Source organism: Lonchura striata, chromosome 1, assembly GCF_046129695.1.
Source record: "Lonchura striata isolate bLonStr1 chromosome 1, bLonStr1.mat, whole genome shotgun sequence".
Lineage (NCBI taxonomy): Eukaryota > Metazoa > Chordata > Aves > Passeriformes > Estrildidae > Lonchura > Lonchura striata.
In genome coordinates, this window is record NC_134603.1 from 186054 (window position 1) to 207904 (window position 21851).

The following is a 21851-nucleotide window of genomic DNA, read 5'->3' on the forward strand; positions in this document are numbered from 1 at the left end:
GAGTGCCGCCGCAGCGCCGGGATAGCGGGAGTGCCGCCGGGACAGCGGGAGCGCCGCCGGGATACCGGGAATGCCGCCGGAATAGCAGGAGTGCCGCTGGAGCGCCGGGAATAACGCCGGGACACCGGGAATGCCGCCGGGACAGCGGGAATGCCGCCGGGACACCGGGAGTGCCGCGGGCAGCGCTCAGCTCCGGCCGCTCATGGCTCCCGCCGGTCCGCTCGGGGGTTTATCCCGCCGCTGCTCCGCTTCTGTCCCGCTTTTGTCCCGTTTTTATCCCGCTTCTGTCCCGCTTCTGTCCCGCTGCTGCTCCGCTTCTATCCCGCTTCTATCCCGTTTTTATCCCGCTTTTGTCCCGCTTCTGTCCCGCTTCTATCCCGCTTCTATCCCGCTTCTATCCCGCTTCTATCCCGTTTTTATCCCGCTTTTGTCCCGCTTCTGTCCCGCCTCTATCCCGCTTCTATCCCGCTTTTATCCCGCTTCTGTCCCGCCTCTATCCCGCGCTGACTGAGGTCCAGTCCCGGTCTTACGGCGCTGCTCCGGGGCGGGTTTGACCGCGGGTCTCTTGCGGGTTTAAGTCTCGCTTTGGGGCGGGTGTGGGGCTTTATCCCGGTTCGTTCCCGGTTCCCGGGCTCGCCGCCGCTCCCGGCGCACGTGCGCATCCTCCGGGAGCCGCGGGCTGGAATTGCGGGAATTTTATAGCGGCGGGATGGGCGGGCCGGCCCCTCCCCCGCGCCCGGCTTCCTTGGAAAAGGAGCTTTTGGGAAGGGGAGCCCCAGGCCCGCCTACCTGAGCTCACCCTCCCTTAACCCCTTCGCCGCAGTCCGGGAAACTCGCCGCTCCTTTCCCGCTTTTCCCCAAAAATTCCCTTGTCCCAGTCCCAAAGATCACCGGAGCTCCCGGGGAGACTCCGGGATCCCTCTGGAATCCCCCCAGCACCCGGGACTCGCCCCATTCCCGGGAATTTCGCCGCTCCTTTCCCGGTTTTCCTGATGAATTCCCTTGTCCCAGTCCCAAAGATCACCGGAGCTCCCGGGGAGGGAGCACTGGGATCCCCCCCAGCACCGGGACTCGCCGCATTCCCGGGAACTCGCCGCTCCTTCCCCGCTTCTCCCCAAAAATTCCCTTGTCCCAGTCCCAAAGATCACCGGAGCTCCCGGGAGGGATCCCTCTGGAATCCCCCCAGCACCGGGACTCACCGCATTCCCGGTTTTCCTGATGAATTCCCTTGTCTCAATCCCAAAGTTTCCTGGGGAGGGAGCACTGGGATCCCTCTGGAATCCCCCCAGCACCCGGGACTCGCCCCATTCCCGGGAATTTCGCCGCTCCTTTCCCGGTTTTCCTGATGAATTCCCTTGTCTCAATCCCAAAGCTCCCGGGGAGGGAGCACTGGGATCCCTCTGGAATCCCCCCAGCACCCGGGACTCGCCGCATTCCCGGGAAATTCGCCGCTCCTTTCCCGGTTTTCCCGATAAAAACCCTTTTTCCAATCCCGAAGCTCCCGGGGAGGCTCTCGGATCCCTCTGGAATGCCCCCACCACCCGGGACTCGCCGCATTCCCGGGAAATTCGCCGCTCTTTTCCCGGTTTTCCCGATAAAAACCCTTTTCCCAATCCCAAAGCTCCGGGGAAGGCTCCGGGATCCCTCTGGAATTCCGGGAGCGCCTGGAGCCGAGGGAATTCACTCCCCACGACATTCCCGGTGTCCCGGGATCCCCGAGGATTCCCGGAGGATTTTCCATGCTGCGTTGTCCCCGTGTCCCTGTTCCTGCAGGGAATTCCGGCTGGGAATTGGGATTAATCCCGGCCCCTTCCCATTCCCGCGGGAGGGAATTGGGGATTAACCCTTGAGGAGCCGCCGCTGGGATCTGCTGCAATTCCCTGCCCGGGGCACGGCAATTCCAGAGGTGTCAGGTGCCATTCCCTGTCCCGTTCCACGGGCAGCTCCCGCTATCCCGGGATGTCCCGGGGATCCTGGGCCAGCCCCGGATTCTCTGGGAATTCCATCCCAAAACCCCAACATTCCATGGGGAGCCATTCCATCCCTCCTGCATCCCAAACCCCTCTCCCGCCCTCCCAGAAAAACCCTGGAAAAGCCTCTGGAAGGGGCTCTGGGATCTCCCGGGATTTCCCTGCCCCCCCCCAGCTCATTCCCAAGATCCACCCCATGGAATCCCCAGGGTATCCGGGAATTCCCCCAGCTCCAGGCCGCCTCATCCCACCCCCAAAACTTCAGGAATCTCGGGTGGCTGAGGAGAGGCGGCATTCCCAGCTGGAAAAGCGCCGGGCTGGCCGCTTTTCCCGAGCTCCCCCCGCTTTTCCAGCGGCGCCTCCCGGGAGCTCCGCGCGGGAGGTTCGTTCCCGGCCGGAGCGCGGCACCTTCCGTGCGCTCCCGCACTTAATCCCTGTCTCGGCAGCTTCCGAAATCCAACCCCTGTCATCCCCTTCCCGGCCCTCTGGAAGCTCCCGGAGCCATCTGCTTTCGTTTAGCGCCGGCGACGATCCCCGCTCCGCCGCGCCGGCGCAATTCCCGGGAAAAGGCCGGATCCCGGCGAGCCCGGCCCGGCTGGCCTTGGGAACGATCCCCCCGGGGGCAGAGGGGGGATCCCAGCCCGGCTGGGGGCGCGGGGACTCCCAAAATCCGTGGGGTCGCGGCCAGACTCTGTGGGATTCCAGCCAAAATCCCTGGAATCGCGGCCAAAATCCGCGGAATCGCGGCCAAAATCCGCGGAATCGCTGCCAAAATCCGCGGAATCGCAGCCAGGGATGTGGAAATGGTCCAAGTCGGAGGCTGGAGGCACAGGGAGTCCCAAAATCCATGGAATCGCAGCCAGAATCCATGGAATAGCAGCTAGAATTCCATGGAATCGCAGCTAGAATCCATGGAGTCACAGCTAGAATCCATGGAATAGCAGCTAGAATCCATGGAATCACAGCCAGGGACAAGGAGATGATTTGGGGCACAGGGAGTCCCAAAATCCATGGAATTGCAGCCGGAATCGCAGACAGGGACAAGGAGATGATTTGGGGCACAGGGAGTCCCAAAATCCATGGAATCGCAGCCAGAATCCATGGAATTGCAGCCAGGGACAAGGAGATTATTGGGGGCACAGGGAGTCCCAAAATCCATGGAATTGCAGCCAGGGATGTGGAGATGATCATGGGCAGAGGGTGGGAGTGCAGGGAGTCCCGAAATCCATGGAATCGCAGCCAAAATCCACGGAATCAGAGTCACAATCCATGAAATTCCAACCAGGGACACGGAGATTCGGGGATGCTGAGGGATGGGAAGTGGGAATGCTGCAGGGTGGGATTTGGGAATGCTGCAGGGTGGGATTTGGGAATGCTGCAGGGTGGGATTTGGGAATGCTGAGGGATGGGATTTGGGAATGCTGAGGGATGGGATTTGGGAATGCTGCAGGGTGGGATTTGGGAATGCTGCGCCTCTGCCATCCCCTTTTCCCTGTGTGTGGCTCAGATGTTTTCCGGGAATGGTCCCTTTTCCTGTGGATATTTTCAGGGAATGGTCCCTTTTCCTGCGGATATTTTCAGGGAATGGTCCCTTTTCCTGCGGATATTTTCAGGGAATGGTCCCTTTTCCTGTGGATATTTTCTGGGAATGATCCCTTTTCCTGGGGATATTTTCCGGGAATGGTCCCTTTTCCTGTGGATATTTTCCGGGAATGATCCCTTTTCCTGCAGATATTTTCCAGGAATGATCCCTTTTCCTGTGGATATTTTCAGGGAATGATCCCTTTTCCTGTGGATATTTTCAGGGAATGGTCCCTTTTCCTGTGGATATTTTCCGGGAATGATCCCTTTTCCTGGGGATATTTTCAGGGAATGGTCCCTTTTACTGCGGATATTTTCAGGGAATGATCCCTTTTCCTGCGGATATTTTTAGGGAAGGATCTTTTCCCTCTGCCAGGAATGCACAGCAGGAATGCCGGGACCATTCCAAAAACAACTTCCCACCTGGAGCCCGCAGCAGCCGCGCTCCTGGCTCCGCTCCCGGCTCCATTCCCAGCCCCATTCCCAGCTCCATTCCCCATTCCCCATTCCCATTCCCAGCCCCATTCCCATTCCCATTCCCATTCCCATTCCCCATTCCCCATTCCCATTCCCATTCCCCATTCCCATTCCCATTCCCCATTCCCATTCCCATTCCCCATTCCCATTCCCCATTCCCCATTCCCATTCCCATTCCCCATTCCCATTCCCATTCCCATTCCCATTCCCCATCCCCAGCTCCATTCCCCATTCCCATTCCCATTCCCATTCCCATTCCCCATTCCCCATTCCCATTCCCATTCCCATTCCCCATTCCCCATTCCCATTCCCATTCCCATTCCCATTCCCATTCCCCATTCCCATTCCCATTCCCATTCCCCATTCCCCATTCCCATTCCCATTCCCCATTCCCATTCCCATTCCCCATTCCCCATTCCCCATTCTCCATTCCCCATTCCCATCCCCATTCCCATTCCCCATTCCCATTCCCCATTCCCCATTCCCATTCCCATTCCCCATTCCCATTCCCATTCCCCATTCCCCATTCCCCATTCTCCATTCCCCATTCCCATTCCCATTCCCATTCCCATTCCCCATTCCCCATTCCCCATTCCCATTCCCAACCCCATTCCCATTCCCAACGCCATTCCCCATTCCCATTCCCAACCCCATTCCCCATTCCCATTCCCCATTCCCCATTCCCATTCCCAACCCCATTCCCCATTCCCATTCCCCATTCCCCATTCCCATTCCCAACCCCATTCCCCATTCCCAGCTCCCATGGAATTTCCTCATGCTTTTCTTCAAAGATTCCCTGGAATTCCCCCAGCTCTTTCCTCCAAGGATTCCCTGGAATTCCTTCACCCTTTCCTCCTCCAAGGATTCCCTGGAATTCCCCCAGCTCTTTCCTCCAGGGATTCCCTGGAATTCCTTCACCCTTTCCTCCTCCAAGGATTCCCTGGAATTCCTTCACCCTTTCCTCCAAGGTTTCCGTGGAATTCCCTCACGCTTTTCTCCAAGATTTTCCTGGAATCCCATCACACTTTCCTCCAAGGTTTCCCTGGAATTCCCTCACGCTTTTCTCCAAGATTTTCCTGGAATCCCATCACACTTTCCTCCAAGGATTCCCTGGAATTCCCTGGGCTCTCCTGACCCTTTTCCCGGTGTTTTTCCCAGGACATCCGGAACACGGTGGGGAACATTCCCATGGAATGGTACCAGGATTTTCCGCACGTCGGCTACGACCTGGACGGGAAGAAGATCTACAAACCCCTGCGGAGCAAGGACGAGCTGGACCTGTTCCTGGAGAAGATGGAAAACCCGGAATACTGGTGAGGAACTCCCGGGAAGGGCCTGGAAAACCTTGGGATAGCGGGAGGTGTCCCTTGGCATGGGGATGAGCCTTAAAATCCCAAAACATTCCGTGATTCCGTGGATGTGCTCTGCTTGGAGATCCCAAAATTCCCGGAATTCAGGGTTTGGAGCCTTCCTGAGCTTTCCCGGGGTGATTCCGGATATGTGGATTTGGGATCAGGCACGGAGCCTCCCATCCATCCTCAGCTGCATCCCGGGAATCCCTCTGCTTCCTGGGAAATTCCCTCTGCATCCCGAGAATCCGTGTGCATCCCGGGACTCCCATTCCTGTCCTGATCCCGGGTACCCCTGTCCATCCAGGGAATTCTGTCCCATATCCCGGGAATCCCTGTGTCCATCCCGGTGTCCCTTATCCCGGTGTCCCTTATCCCGGTGTCCACATCCCGGTGTCCGTATCCCGGGATGTGTCCGTATCCCGGGAGGTGTCCATATCCTGGGATGTGTCCATATCCTGGGATGTGTCCATATCCCGGGATGTGTCCGTATCCCGGGACGTGTCCGTATCCCGGGACGTGTCCGTATCCCGGGACGTGTCCGTATCCCGGGATGTGTCCGTATCCCGGGATGTGTCCGTATCCCGGGATGTGTCCGTATCCCGGGATGTGTCCGTATCCCGGGACGTGTCCATATCCAGGGATGTGTCCGTATCCCGGGATGTGTCCATATCCCGGGACGTGTCCATATCCCGGGATGTGTCCGTATCCCGGGATGTGTCCATATCCCGGGATGTGTCCGTATCCCGGGACGTGTCCGTATCCCGGGATGTGTCCGTATCCCGGTGTCCGTATCCCGGGATGTGTCCATATCCCGGGACGTGTCCATATCCCGGGATGTGTCCGTATCCCGGGCCGTGTCCGTATCCCGGTGTCCCAGTGTCCGTATCCCGGGATGTGTCCCTTTGTCCCAGTGTCCCAGATTGTGTCGTTATCCCGGGAATGCGCGGTTATCCCAGGAATGCGCGGTTATCCTGGGCTGTGTCGTTATCCCGGGCTGTCTGGTTATCCCGGGAACGCACGGATATCCCGGGAATGCGCGGTTATCCCGGGAACACGCGGATATCCCGGGAACACGCGGATATCCCGGGAATGCGTGGTTATCCCGGGAACACGCGGATATCCCGGGAACACGCGGATATCCCGGGAACACGCGGATATCCCGGGAATGTGTGGTTATCCCGGGAACACGCGGATATCCCGGGAACACGCGGATATCCCGGGAACACGCGGATATCCCGGGAATGCGTGGTTATCCCGGGAACAGGCGGATATCCCGGGAACGCACAGATATCCCGGGAACACGCGGATATCCCGGGAATGCGTGGTTATCCCGGGAACAGGCGGATATCCCGGGAACGCACAGATATCCCAGGAAGGCGCGGATATCCCGGGAATGCACGGATATCCCGGGCTGTCTGTTTTTCCCGGGAACACGCGGATATCCCGGGAACACGCGGATATCCCGGGAACACGCGGATATCCCGGGAAGGCGCGGATATCCCGGGAACACGCGGATATCCCGGGAACACGCGGATATCCCGGGAACACGCGGATATCCCGGGAACACGCGGATATCCCGGGAAGGCGCGGATATCCCGGGAACACGCGGATATCCCGGGAACACGCGGATATCCCGGGAAGGCGCGGATATCCCGGGAACACGCGGATATCCCGGGAACACGCGGATATCCCGGGAAGGCGCGGATATCCCGGGAACACGCGGATATCCCGGGAACACGCGGATATCCCGGGAACACACGGATATCCCGGGAATGCACGGATATCCCGGGAATGCGCGGATATCCCGGGAACACGCGGATATCCCGGGAACACGCGTTTCCCGGCAGGCGCACGGTGCAGGACGGGCAGACGGGGGCGGAGGTGCCGCTGTCGGAGGAGCAGCTGGAGCTGATCCGGCGGCTGCAGCGCGGGAACTTCGGAGACGTCGGCTTCGACCCCTACGAGGTCAGCGATTCCCAACGGGAATGTGGGACACGGTTCCCAACGGGAACGTGGGGAGCGATTCCCAACGGGAATGTGGGGAGCGATTCCCAACGGGAATGTGGGGAGCGATTCCCAACGGGAACGTGGGGAGCGATTCCCAACGGGAACGTGGGGAGCGATTCCCAACGGGAATGTGGGACGCGATTCCCAATGGGAATGTGGGGAGCGATTCCCAACGGGAACACGGGACACGGTTCCCAACGGGAATGTGGGGAGCGATTCCCAACGGGAATGTGGGACGCGATTCCCAATGGGAATGTGGGACGCGATTCCCAACGGGAATGTGGGGAGCGATTCCCAATGGGAATGTGGGGAGCGATTCCCAACGGGAATGTGGGACGCGATTCCCAACGGGAATGTGGGACGCGATTCCCAATGGGAATGTGGGGAGCGATTCCCAACGGGAATGTGGGACGCGATTCCCAACGGGAATGTGGGGAGCGATTCCCAATGGGAATGTGGGGAGCGATTCCCAACGGGAATGTGGGGAGCGATTCCCAACGGGAATGTGGGGAGCGATTCCCAACGGGAACGTGGGGAGCGATTCCCAATGGGAATGTGGGACGCGATTCCCAACGGGAATGTGGGACGCGATTCCCAACGGGAATGTGGGGAGCGATTCCCAACGGGAATGTGGGACGCGGTTCCCAACGGGAATGTGGGGAGCGATTCCCAACGGGAACACGGGACACGGTTCCCAACGGGAATGTGGGATGCGATTCCCAACGGGAATGTGGGGAGCGATTCCCAACGGGAACGTGGGGTGCGATTCCCAACGGGAACGTGGGGTGCGATTCCCAACGGGAATGTGGGATGCGATTCCCAACGGGAATGTGGGATGCGATTCCCAACGGGAATGTGGGGAGCGATTCCCAACGGGAACGTGGGGTGCGATTCCCAACGGGAACACGGGACACGGTTCCCAACGGGAATGTGGGGAGCGATTCCCAACGGGAATGTCAGGCACAATTCCCAATGGGAACGTCAGACAGGAAACCCCAGGGGTGGAGTTCACATTGGGAATGGGATGGAATTCCCACCTGGAATGCTGAAAGGGGAGGCCCTGGGGATGGAATTCCCATTGGGAATGTGGGACCTGAGGCCCCGGGGATGGAATTCCCATTGGGAATGTGGGACGTGAGGCCCCGGGGATGGAATTCCCATTGGGAATGTCGGAGGTGAGGCCCCGGGGATGGAATTCCCATTGGGAATGTGGGAGGTGAGGCCCCGGGGATGGAATTCCCATTGGGAATGTGGGACATGAGGCCCCAGGGATGGAATTCCCATTGGGAATGTCGGAGGTGAGGCCCCGGGGATGGAATTCCCATTGGGAATGAGGGACCTGAGGCCCCAGGGATGGAATTCCCATTGGGAATGAGGGACCTGAGGCCCCAGGGATGGAATTCCCATTGGGAATGTGGGACATGAGGCCCCAGGGATGGAATTCCCATTGGGAATGTGGGACCTGAGGCCCCAGGGATGGAATTCCCATTGGGAATGAGGGACGTGAGGCCCCGGGGATGGAATTCCCATTGGGAATGAGGGACGTGAGGCCCCGGGGATGGAATTCCCATTGGGAATGTCGGAGGTGAGGCCCCGGGGATGGAATTCCCATTGGGAATGAGGGATGTGAGGCCCCGGGGATGGAATTCCCATTGGGAATGCGGGCTGGGGGCTGAGCATTCCCGGTTTTCCAGCCGGCCGTGGATTTCTTCAGCCACGAGGTGCGGATCCACCCGGTGACCAACCGGCCCGCGGACAAGCGGAGCTTCATCCCCTCCCTGGTGGAGAAGGAAAAGGTGGGAGAGCCCGGAATTCCGGCAGGGAGATCCGGGCGGGAAAGCTGAGGAGGGTGGGAAGATCCCGGTGGGATGGGAAGGGTGGAAAATCTCCAGTGGGACCAGGAGACTGGGAAGGTCCTGGTGGGATCAGGGGGGTGGAAAGATCCAGGTGGGACCAGGAGATTGGGAAGATCCAGGTGGGATCAGGGGATTGAAAAGATCCAGGTGGGATCAGGAGGATGGAAAAGCTGAAGAGGATGGAAAGATTCCAGTGGATTGAGGGGATTGGAAAGATCCAGGTGGGATGAGGATGGGAAGATCCAGGTGGGATGAGATTGGGAAGATCCAGGTGGGACCAGGAGATTGGAGAGGTCCAGGTGGGAGGAGGAGGATCCATGGAAAGCTGAGGAAGATGGAAAAGCTTTGGTGGGATGGAGATTGGAAAGATCCAGGTGGGATCAGGAAGGTGGAAAAGCCGAAAAGGATGGAAAGATCCCAGTGGATTGAGGGGATTGGAAAGATCCAGGTGGGATGAGGAAGATGGAAAAGCTGAAGAGGGTGGGAAGATCCCAGTGGAATGGGGAGGATGGAAAAATCCAGGCGGGATCAGGAGATTGGGAAAATCCAGGTGGGATGGGGAGGATGGAAAGCTCAGGAAGATGGAAAGATCCCAATGGATTGAGATTGGAAAGATCCAGGTGGGATGAGGAGATTGGAAAGATCCAGGTGGGATGAGGAGATTGGGAAGATCCAGGTGGGATGAGGAGTTGGAAAGATCCAGGTGGGATGAGGAGTTGGAAAGATCCAGGTGGGATGGGGAGGATGGAAAGCTCAGGAAGATGGAAAGATCCCAATGGATTGAGATTGGAAAGATCCAGGTGGGATGAGGAGATTGGGAAGATCCAGGTGGGATGAGGAGGATCCATGGAAATCTGAGGAGGATGGAGAAGCTCGGGTGGGACGAGGAGGATGGAAAACCCCTCCCGGCCCCGCCCAAATCCCGGGAATGCTCCGCAGGTCTCCAAGCTGGTCCACGCCATCAAGATGGGCTGGATCCAGCCCCGGAAGCCGAAGGAAAACGTTCCCACTTTTTACGACCTGTGGGCGCGGGAGGATCCCAACTCGGTGCTGGGCCGGCACAAGATGCACGTTCCCGCTCCCAAAATCCCGCTGCCGGGCCACGCCGAGTCCTACAACCCGCCCCCGGAATTCCTGCTCAGCCCCGAGGAGGTGGGAATTCCAGGAATGTCGGGAATTCCGGGAGATCCCAATCCCAATCCCAATCCTGTCCCCGCTCCCAAAATTCCGCTGCCGGGCCACGCCGAGTCCTACAACCCACCCCCGGAATTCCTGCTCAGCCCCGAGGAGGTGGGAATTCCAGGAATGTCGGGAATTCCGGGAGATCCCAATCCCAATCCCAATCCCGTTCCCGCTCCCAAAATCCCGCTGCCGGGACACGCCGAGTCCTACAACCCGCCCCCGGAATTCCTGCTCAGCCCCGAGGAGGTGGGAATTCCAGGAATGTCGGGAATTCCGGGAGATCCCAATCCCAATCCCGTCCCCGCTCCCAAAATTCCGCTGCCGGGCCACGCCGAGTCCTACAACCCGCCCCCGGAATTCCTGCTCAGCCCTGAGGAGGTGGGAATTCCGGGAATGTCGGGAATTCCGGGAGATCCCAGGGGGCTGCTCCGTGGAGGGGATCGGGGGCGTCACGTTGAGTTTTCCCGGGAATTGTTTGGGATGTTTCATCCCTGGGGTTGCTCGGGGGGGTGAGTTTTGGGAATTGTCGCCGATTTGTCCCATTCCCGTTCCTATTCCCATTCCATCTCCATCCTCATTCCCATGCCCATCATTCCCATCCTATTCCCATTCCCGTTTTTCCCAGTCCCATTCCCATTTTTCCCAATCCCATTCCCCATCCCCATCCCCATTTTTCCCAATCCAATTTCCATTTTTCCCTTTCCCAATCCCATTCCCCATCCCCATTCAGTTTTTCCCTTTCCCAATCTCATCCCCATTCCCATTTTTTCCTTTCCCAATCCCATTCCCATTCCCATTTTTCCCATTATCCCAATCCCATTGCCATCCCCATCCCCATTTTTCCCAAACCCATTCCCATTTTTCCCTTTCCCAATCCCATCCCCATCCCCATTCCCGTTTTTCCCATTCCCATCCCCATTCCCGTTTTTCCCATTATCCCATCCCCATCCCCATTCCCATTTTTCCCAATCCCATTCCCATTTTTCTCATTATCCCATTCCCCATCCCCATTCCCATTTTTCCCAATCCCATTTTTCCCATCCCCATTCCCGTTTTTCCCATTATCCCAATCCCATCCCCATTCCCGTTTTTCCCATTCCCATTTTTCCCAATCCCATTTCCATTTTTCCCATTATCCCAATCCCATCCCCATTCCCGTTTTTCCCATCCCCATCCCCATTCCCGTTTTTCCCATTATCCCAATCCCATCCCCATTCCCATTTTTCCCAATCCCATTCCCATTTTTCCCATTATCCCATTCCCCATCCCCATTCCCGTTTTTCCCATCCCCATCCCCATTCCCATTTTTCCCATTATCCCATTCCCCATCCCCATTCCCATTTTTCCCATCACCATCTCCATCCCCATTCCCATTATCCCATTCCCCATCCCCATTCCTGTTTTTCCCAATCCCATCCCGATTCCCGTTTTTCCCATCCCCATTTTTCCCATCCCCATTCCCATTTTTCCCATTATCCCAATCCCATCCCCATTCCCATTTTTCCCAATCCCATTCCCATTATCCCATTCCCCATCCCCATTCCCATTTTTCCCATTCCCATTTTTCCCATCCCCATCTCCATCCCCATTCCCATGATCGCGTTCCCATCCCCATTCCCGCTCTCCTCACCGTTCCCGGAATTCCCGCAGCAGCTGGCCTGGGAGCAGCAGGATCCGGCCGAGCGCCGCCCGAGCTTCATCCCGCGGAAATTCCGGAGCCTGCGCGCCGTTCCCGCCTATTCCCGCTTCATCCACGAGCGCTTCGAGCGCTGCCTCGACCTCTACCTCTGCCCCCGGCAGCGCAGGATGCGGGTGGGCATCCCGGGAAAACGGAAAAACGGGAATGCCGGGAGCGCAGCCGTGCCCGGATCCGGGAAAACGGGAATGCCGGGAGTGTGGCCGTGCCCAGATCTGGGAAAACGGGAACGCCGGCAGTGCGGCCGTGCCCGGATCCGGAAAAACGGGAATGCCGGGAGTGTGGCCGTGCTCAGATCCGGGAAAAACGGGAACGCCGGGAGCGTGGCCGTGCCCAGATCCCGGGAAAAATGGGAACACGGTCACTCCCAAATCCCAGGAAAAATGGGAACACGGTCACTCCCAAATCCCGGGAAAAACCGGGAACGCGGTCATTCCCGAATCCTGGGAAAAAATGGGAGCGTGATCATTCAAAAAACCGAGAATGCGGTCACTCCCAAATCCCAGGAAAAACCGGGAACACAGTCGTTCCCAAATCCCACGGCCACTTTGGGTTGATTTTGGGCGGATTTTTGTTGTTTCTGGGTCGATTTTCGCCATTTTTGGGCCTATTTTTTGCTGATATTTTGGGATTTTCTCCCAAATTCCCTGAAAATTCCCATTTCCAGGCAAATACTCCAAAGTCCCAGCTGTGAGGGCTCAGGGGCTTTTCCAAGGGCACTTTGGGTCAATCCTGGGTGGATTTTCAATCCCGGGGATTCCCGGCCGGAGCCGGGAACGGTTTCCCGGGAATCTCCGGAGCGTCGGGAGCAGCTGGGATCGATCGGCGCCGTGTCCGTCCCGCAGGTCAACGTGGATCCCGAGGATCTCATTCCCAAACTTCCCCGGCCGAGGGATCTGCAGCCCTTCCCCACCACCCAGGCCCTGGTGAGGGATTTTCGGGAATATTCCCCCGGGATTTGGTGGAATTCCGGGATTTGGGGGCCTGGGGAAGCAGGGCAGGGCCTGAGGGTGAGGATTGCTGGGAAATGGGGCTGATCCCAGCTGGAATTCCTGCGGCTCTGGGAAATGTTCCCGGGATTTCCTGGAATACGGAGCTGGGGAGGATCCCCTTTTCCTGGGATTTTCGGGAATGGCTCCAGAGAAAGTCCCGGGAGCGGCTGATGGATCTTGGGGGCGCATCCCAGAGAAAAGTGGGATTGAGGCGATCCAGGGTGGGATCTGCTCCCAGGGAATGGGGACAGGATCTGGGGAACGGCCTCGGGTTGGGATTTTTGGGAATAATCCTCTGGAAAGGGCTGGAATTCCCATTGCTGTGGATGTGGCCGGGCTGGGATCCCCATTCCCAGCTCGAATTCCAGGCTGGAATCACCATTCCAGCTGGAATTCTGGGATGGAATCCCCATTCCCAGCTGGAATTCCAGGATGAAATCCCCATTCCCAGCTGGAATTCCGGGCTGGAATCCCCATTCCCGGCTGGAATTCCAGGCTGGGATCCCCATTCCCGGCTGGAATTCCAGGCTGGGATCCCCATTCCCGGCTGGAATTCTGGGCTGGGATCCCCATTCCCGGCTGGAATTCTGGGCTGGGATCCCCATTCCCAGCTGGAATTCCAGGATGGAATCCCCATTCTGAGCTTTAACTCCGTGATGGAATCCCCATTCCCAGCTGGAATTCCGGGCTGGGATCCCCATTCCCAGCTGGAATTCCGGGCTGGGATCCCCATTCCCAGCTGGAATTCCGGGCTGGGATCCCCATTCCCAGGATTTCCATCCCTGTGGATGTCAGTTGGGGTGGCTTTGGCCGTGCTCCCTCCAGATCCCAAATTCCTCCTCCCTTCCCAAAATCCCAACTTCCTCCTCCTTCCCGAGGCTCCCGGGGAGCTCCTGGGATTTGGGATTCTCCCTCATTCCCGGTTTTTTCCCAGATTTACCGCGGCCATTCCAGCCTGGTGCGGACCCTGAGCGTCTCCCCCAGCGGGCAGTGGTTGGTGTCAGGTACGGATCCGCCCCCGGATCGGGAATTCCCGGGATAATCCCACGGATCCACAGCCCAGCTCCACCCGGGGCCAGCTTTGGGATCGGGGAATTTTGGGATTTCCCCTCTGGAAAATCCCAACCTCGGCTCTGGGGAGGATCCTGGGATTGGCCTCGTCCTGCGGCGCCTCTGGAAAACTCCGGAGCTTTTCCAGCTGCCCTGGGGTCCCAGCCCCATTCCCGTTATCCCGTTCCCAATCCCATTATCCCATTCCATTATCAACCCCATTTTCCCATTCCCAATCCCATTCCCATTATCCCGTTCCCAATCCCGTTATCCCATTCCCATTCCCGTTATCCCGTTCCCAATCCCGTTATCCCATTCCCATTCCCGTTATCCCGTTCCCAATCCCGTTATCCCATTCCCATTCCCGTTATCCCGTTCCCAATCCCATTATCCCATTCCCATTCCCGTTATCCCGTTCCCAATCCCGTTATCCCATTCCCATTCCCGTTATCCCGTTCCCAATCCCATTATCCCATTCCCATTCCCGTTATCCCGTTCCCAATCCCATTATCCCATTCCATTATCAACCCCATTTTCCCATTCCCAATCCCATTCCCGTTATCCCGTTCCCAATCCCGTTATCCCATTCCCATTATCCCATCCTCATTCCCATTTCCATCCCATTCCCATACCTGTTCCCATCCCATTCCCATTCCCATGATTCCATTCCCGTTATCCCTTTCTATCCCCATTTCTTTACCTTTTTTTTTCCCATTCCCATTATCCTTTTCCCATTCCCATTAATCCATTCCCATTATCCCATTCCCATTATCCCATCCCCATTCCCATTATCCCATTCCCATTATCCCATCCCCATTCCCATTATCCTATTCCCATTCCCATTCATCCATTCCCATTATCACATTCCCATTTTCTCATTCCCATTCCCATTCTCCCAATCCCATTATCCCATCCCTATTCCCATTATCCCATTCCCATTCCCATTCTCCCCTCTGCATCCTCAATCCCATTATCCCAATCCCATTCTCACTATCCCATTCCCATTCTCCCAATCCCATTATCCCAATCCCATTCTCCTATTTCCATTCTCCCAATCCCATTCTCCCATCCCCATTCTCCCATCCCCATTATCCCAATCTCATTCCCATTCTCCCAATTCCGTTATCCCAAACCCACTCTTCCATTACCATTCCCATTCTCCTAATCCCATTCCCCCATTGCCAATCCCATTCTCCCGTTCCCATTATCCCAAACCCATTCTCCCATTCCCATTCTCCCATTCCCATTCTCCCATTCCCATTCTCCCATCCCCATTCCCATTCTCCCGTCCCCATTCTCCCATCCCCATTCTCCCGTTCCCATTCTCCCATTCCCATTCTCCCGTTCCCGTTCTCCCATCCCCATTCTCCCGTCCCCATTCCCATTCTCCCGTTCCCATTCTCCCGTTCCCATTCTCCCGTCCCCATTCCCATTCTCCCATTCCCATTCTCCCGTTCCCGTTCTCCCATCCCCATTCTCCCGTCCCCATTCCCATTCTCCCGTTCCCTTTCTCCCATTCCCATTCTCCCGTCCCCGTTCCCATTCTCCCATCCCCATTCTCCCATCCCCATTCTCCCGTCCCCATTCCCATTCTCCCATTCCCGTTCTCCCATTCCCATTCTCCCGTCCCCATTCCCATTCTCCCATTCCCGTTCTCCCATCCCCATTCCCGTTCTCCTGTTCCCATTCTCCCGTTCCCGTTCTCCCGTTCCCGTTCTCCCGTCCCCATTCCCATTCTCCCGTTCCCATTCTCCCGTTCCCATTCTCCCATCCCCGTTCTCCCGTCCCCGTTCCCATTCTCCCATCCCCATTCCCATTCTCCCATTCCCATTCTCCCATTCCCATTCTCCCATTCCCATTCTCCCATTCCCATTCTCCCATCCCCGTTCTCCCGTCCCCGTTCCCATTCTCCCATCCCCATTCCCGTTCTCCCATTCCCATTCTCCCATCCCCATTCCCATTCTCCCGTTCCCGTTCTCCCATCCCCATTCCCGTTCTCCTGTTCCCATTCTCCCGTTCCTATTCTCCCATTCCCATTCTCCCATTCCCATTCTCCCGTTCCCGTTCTCCCGTTCCCATTCTCCCGTTCCCGTTCTCCCGTCCCCATTCCCGTTCTCCGGTGATCCCGCCGGCAGGCTCGGACGACGGCACGGTGCGTTTCTGGGAGGTGAGCACGGCGCGCTGCCTGCGCAGCATTCCCGTCGGATCCGTGGTCCGGAGCGTGGCCTGGAACCCCAACCCCAGCATCTGCCTGGTGGCCGTGGCCCTGTGAGTCCCCGGATCATTCCCGGATTTCCCGGGAATTCCAATCCTGGAACCCCAACCCCAGCATCTGCCTGGTGGCCGTGGCCCTGTGAGTCCCCGGATCATTCCCGGATTTCCCGGGAATCCCAATCCCAACCCCAGCATCTGCCTGGTGGCCGTGGCCCTGTGAGTCCCCGGGATCATTCCCGGATTTCCCGGGAATCCCAATCCCAACCCCAGCATCTGCCTGGTGGCCGTGGCCCTGTGAGTCCCCGGGATCATTCCCGGATTTCCTGGGAATTCCAATCCTGGAACCCCAACCCCAGCATCTGCCTGGTGGCCGTGGCCCTGTGAGTCCCCGGGATCATTCCCGGATTTCCCGGGAATTCCAATCCTGGAACCCCAACCCCAGCATCTGCCTGGTGGCCGTGGCCCTGTGAGTCCCCGGGATCATTCCCGGATTTCCCGGGAATTCCAATCCTGGAACCCCAACCCCAGCATCTGCCTGGTGGCCGTGGCCCTGTGAGTCCCCGGGATCATTCCCGGATTTCCCGGGAATCCCAACCCCTGGAACCCCAACCCCAGCATCTGCCTGGTGGCCGTGGCCCTGTGAGTCCCCGGATCATTCCCGGATTTCCCGGGAATTCCAATCCCAACCCCAGCATCTGCCTGGTGGCCGTGGCCCTGTGAGTCCCCGGGATCATTCCCGGATTTCCCGGGAATTCCAACCCCTGGAACCCCAACCCCATCACCTGCCTGGTGACTGTGTGAGTCCCCCCAGGGATAATTCCCAGGGATTATTCCCAGATATTCCTGATCCCAGATTTCCCATTCCCCAGGGAAGAGGAACTGCTGTTGGGGGGAATTCCCTGATCCCAAAGGATTCCCTGATCCCGGATTTCCCCCGATCCCGGATTCCCCTCGATCCCGGATTCCCCCCGATCCTGGATTCCCCCTGATCCCGGATTCCCCCCGATCCCAGATTCCCCCTCATCCCGGATTCCCCCTGATCCCGGATTCCCCCCTGATCCCGGATTCCCCCCAATCCCAGATTCCCCCCGATCCCAGATTCCCCCTGATCCCGGATTCCCCCCAATCCCAGATTCCCCCCGATCCCAGATTCCCCCTGATCCCGGATTCCCCCCAATCCCAGATTCCCCCCGATCCCAGATTCCCCCTGATCCCGGATTCCCCCCGATCCCGGATTCCCCCCTATCCCGGATTCCCTCTGATCCCGGATTCCCCCCGATCCCGGATTCCCCTGATCCCGGATTCCCCCTGATCCCGGATTCCCCCTGATCCCGGATTCCCCCCTATCCCGGATTTCCCCTCATCCCGGATTCCCCCGATCCCGGATTCCCCTCATCCCGGATTTCCCCCGATCCCGGATTTTCCGATCCCGGATTTTCCGCTCCCAGGGATGAGCAGGTGCTCCTGGTGAACCCGGGCCTCGGGGACCGGCTGCTGGTGGCGGCCACGGATCAGCTCCTGGATTCCTGGGAAGCTCCGGAGGAGGAGCGGATCCAGCCGGTGCGGTGGATCCCGGCCGGCCCCGAGGAGCGCGGGAAGGGGATCCGGCTGCTGGTGCAGCACGACAAGGTGGGATCGGATTCCCGGGATTGGCTGGGATCGGATTCCCGGGATTGGGTGGGATCGGCATTCCCGGGATCCGGGTGGGATCAGCATTCCCGGGATTGGGTGGGATCGGTGTTCCCGGGATTGGGTGGGATCGGCATTCCCGGGATCCGGTGGGATCGGCATTCCCGGGATCCGGTGGGATCGGCATTCCTGGGATTGGGTGGGATCGGCATTCCCGGGATCCGGATGGGATTGGCATTCCCGGGATTGGCTGGGATCGGCATTCCCGGGATCCAGCTGGGATCGGCATTCCCGGGATTGGGTGGGATCGGATTCCCGGGATTGGCTGGGATCGGCATTCCCGGGATTGGCTGGGATCGGCATTCCCGGGATTGGGTGGGATCGGCATTCCCGGGATTGGGTGGGATCGGATTCCCGGGATCCGGATGGGATCGGCATTCCCGGGATTGGGTGGGATCGGATTTCCGGGATTGGCTGGGATCGGATTCCCGGGATTGGCTGGGATCGGCATTCCCGGGATTGGCTGGGATCGGCATTCCCGGGATTGGGTGGGATCGGTGTTCCCGGGATTGGGTGGGATCGGCATTCCCGGGATTGGGTGGGATCGGATTCCCGGGATCCGGATGGGATCGGCATTCCCGGGATTGGGTGGGATCGGCATTCCCGGGATTGGCTGGGATCGGCATTCCCGGGATTGGGTGGGATCGGCATTCCCGGGATTGGCTGGGATCGGTGTTCCCGGGATTGGGTGGGATCGGCATTCCCGGGATTGGCTGGGATCGGCATTCCCGGGATCCGGATGGGATCGGCATTCCCGGGATTGGGTGGGATCGGCGTTCCCGGGATCCAGATGGGATCGGCATTCCCGAGATCCGGATGGGATCGGCATTCCCGGGATTGGGTGGGATCGGCGTTCCCGGGATTGGGTGGGATCGGATTTCCGGGATTGGCTGGGATCGGATTCCCGGGATTGGCTGGGATCGGCATTCCCGGGATTGGCTGGGATCGGCATTCCTGGGATTGGGTGGGATCGGCGTTCCCGGGATTGGGTGGGATCGGCATTCCCGGGATCCAGATGGGATCAGCGTTCCCGGGATCCAGATGGGATCGGCATTCCCGGGATTGGGTGGGATCAGCGTTCCCGGGATTGGGTGGGATCGGCATTCCCGGGATCCGGGTGGGATCAGCGTGCCCAGGATTGGGTGGGATCGGCATTCCCAGGATCCCGGTGGGATCGGCATTCCCGAGATTTGGGCTTTTGTGGATCAATCCCAGGTCCAGGATCCAGGGAAGGGCTTCGTTCCCACATCTGCAATTCCAGGAGGATCCTTGTTCCCAGCTCCACATCCCGAGGGATCCCTTCCCATTCCCGGGAATCCCGGGAAGTGCCGGAGCCTTTCCCAGCAGGGGGATCCTCCCCAGCCCCGTTTTCCGGGAACATTTCCCAGAGCCGCAGGAATTCCAACTGGGATTGGCTTCTCCCGGGAATCCTCAGCCCCTGCCCTGCTTCCCGAGGCCCCAGATCCTGGAATTCCAGCCCTTTCCAGAGGAATATTCCCAAAAATCCCAACCTGGGGCTATTCCCTTTTTCCCCATCCCTTTTTCCCATGGAGCAGATCCCAAACTCTCCCCGGATCCCCTCGATCCCGCTTTTCTCTGGGATGAGCCCCAAAGCTCCGTCAGCCGCTCCCGGGAATTCCCCCAATCCCAATCCCAATCCCATTCCCATCTCTGGACCCACCAGCCAGACCCTCACCCTCAGCCCTTCCCTGATCCCGCTGTTCCCACCTCGAGGAGCTCCAGGATGATCCAGAGGGTCGGGATCTCACCTGGATCCCATTCCTGTTCTCGTTCCCAGTCTCATTCCCATTCCCACCCCGAGGAGCTCTGGGACATTCCAGAGGGTCGGGATCTCGGGATCTCACCCGGATCCCAATCCCGATCCCATTCCCAATCCCAATCGCAATCCCAATCCCATTCCCAATCCCAATCCCATTCCCAATCCCGTTCCAGCCGGTGCTGCAGGTGACGTGGCACAGCCAGGGCGATTACTGGGCCTCGGTGGTGATCCATAGGGTCGGGATTTCGGGATCTCACCTGGATCCTGATCCTGTTTCCATTCTGATCTGGTGATGGAGGTTACATGGCCCGATCCCATTCCCAATCCCGATCCCAATCCCATTCCCAATCCCGTTCCCAGCCGGTGCTGCAGGTGACGTGGCACGGCCAGGGCCATTCCCGGGCCTCGGTGTTGATCCATAGGGTCGGGATTTTGGGATCTCACCCGGATCCCATTCCCAATCCCATTCCCAATCCCATTCCCATTCCCAATCCCGATCCCGTTCTAGCCGGTGACGCAGGTGACGTGGCACGGCCAGGGCGATTCCCGGGCCTCGGTGTTGATCCATAGGGTCGGGATTTCGGGATCTCACCCGGATCCCATTCCCATTCCCATTCCTGATCCTGTTCCAGCCGGTGACGCAGGTGACGTGGCACGGCCAGGGCGATTACTGGGCCTCGGTGGTGATCCATAGGGTTGGGATCTCGGGATCTCACCCGGATCCCAATCCCGATCCCAATCCCATTCCCAATCCCGATCCCAATCCCATTCCCAATCCCGATCCCAATCCCATTCCCAATCCCGTTCCAGCCGGTGACGCAGGTGACGTGGCACGGCAAGGGTGATTACTGGGCCTCGGTGTTGATCCATAGGGTCGGGATTTCGGGATCTCACCCGGATCCCATTCCCAATCCCATTCCCATTCCCATTCCCATTCCCAATCCCGTTCCAGCCGGTGACGCAGGTGACGTGGCACGGCAAGGGCGACTACTGGGCCTCGGTGGTGCGGAACCCCGGCGGGCGGCAGGTGCTGATCCACCAGAGCAGCCGGCGCTGGAGCCAGAATCCCTTCCGGAAGAGCCCGGGAATGATCCAGTGCGTGCGCTTCCACCCGCTCCGGCCCTACTTCCTGGTGGCGTCGCAGCGCTCCGTGCGCGTCTACAACCTCCTGCGCCAGGAGCTCACCAGGAAGCTGCAGAGCAACTGCCAGTGGATCTCCAGCATGGCCGTGCACCCCGGAGGTGCGGGAGCGCCCCGGGAGCCGCGCGGGATCCCGCGGAGCGGCCGCGCCTCTTCCATTCCCGGATTGTCTCCTCATTCCCGGATTGTCTCCCCATTCCCGGATTGTCTCCCCATTCCCGGATTGTCTCCCATTTCCATCTTGTCTTCCCATTCCCGGATTGTCTCCCCATTCCCGGATTGTCTTCCCATTCCTGGATTGTCTCCCCATTCCCAGATTGTCTCCCCATTCCCGGATTGTCTCCATATTCCGGCTTTTCTCCCCATTCCCGGCTTGTCTTCCCATTCCCATCTTTTCTCCCCATTCCCATCTTGTCTCCCCATTCCCATCTTGTCTCCCCATTCCCGGCTTTTCTCCCCATTCCCGGCTTTTCTCCCCATTCCCATCTTGTCTCCCCATTCCCAGATTGTCTCCCCATTCCCATCTTGTCTCCCCATTCCCATCTTGTCTCCCCATTCCCGGCTTTTCTCCCCATTCCCATCTTGTCTCCCATTCCCGACTTTTCTCCCCATTCCCGGCTTTTCTCCCCATTCCCATCTTGTCTCCCATTCCCGACTTTTCTCCCCATTCCCGGCTTGTCTCCCATTCCCATCTTGTCTCCCCATTCCCGGATTGTCTCCCCATTCCCATCTTGTCTCCCATTCCCGGCTTTTCTCCCCATTCCCGGCTTTTCTCCCCATTCCCAGCTTTTCTCCCCATTCCCGACTTTTCTCCCCATTCCCGGCTTTTCTCCCCATTCCCGGCTTTTCTCCCCATTCCCGGCTT

At 58.7% G+C, this 21851-nt stretch overlaps 1 protein-coding gene across 1 annotated transcript in view; it reads left to right on the top strand.

The window, feature by feature from the left end:
• LOC110482562 (ribosome biogenesis protein BOP1) overlaps positions 1-21343 on the top strand; it is a gene marked incomplete at its 3' end in the record, with an annotated part of 100064 nt that extends 78721 nt beyond the window's left edge. Inside the window, exons 4-14 of the mRNA XM_077781459.1 lie at positions 5187-5341; positions 7228-7345; positions 9082-9183; positions 10183-10395; positions 12076-12237; positions 12967-13047; positions 14048-14117; positions 16299-16431; positions 17826-18006; positions 20799-21087; positions 21303-21343. Coding sequence (XP_077637585.1) covers positions 5187-5341; positions 7228-7345; positions 9082-9183; positions 10183-10395; positions 12076-12237; positions 12967-13047; positions 14048-14117; positions 16299-16431; positions 17826-18006; positions 20799-21087; positions 21303-21343 — 1545 coding nt within the window. The remainder of the gene's footprint in view (positions 1-5186; positions 5342-7227; positions 7346-9081; positions 9184-10182; positions 10396-12075; positions 12238-12966; positions 13048-14047; positions 14118-16298; positions 16432-17825; positions 18007-20798; positions 21088-21302) is intronic.
• Between the last annotated feature and the right edge of the window lie 508 nt (positions 21344-21851).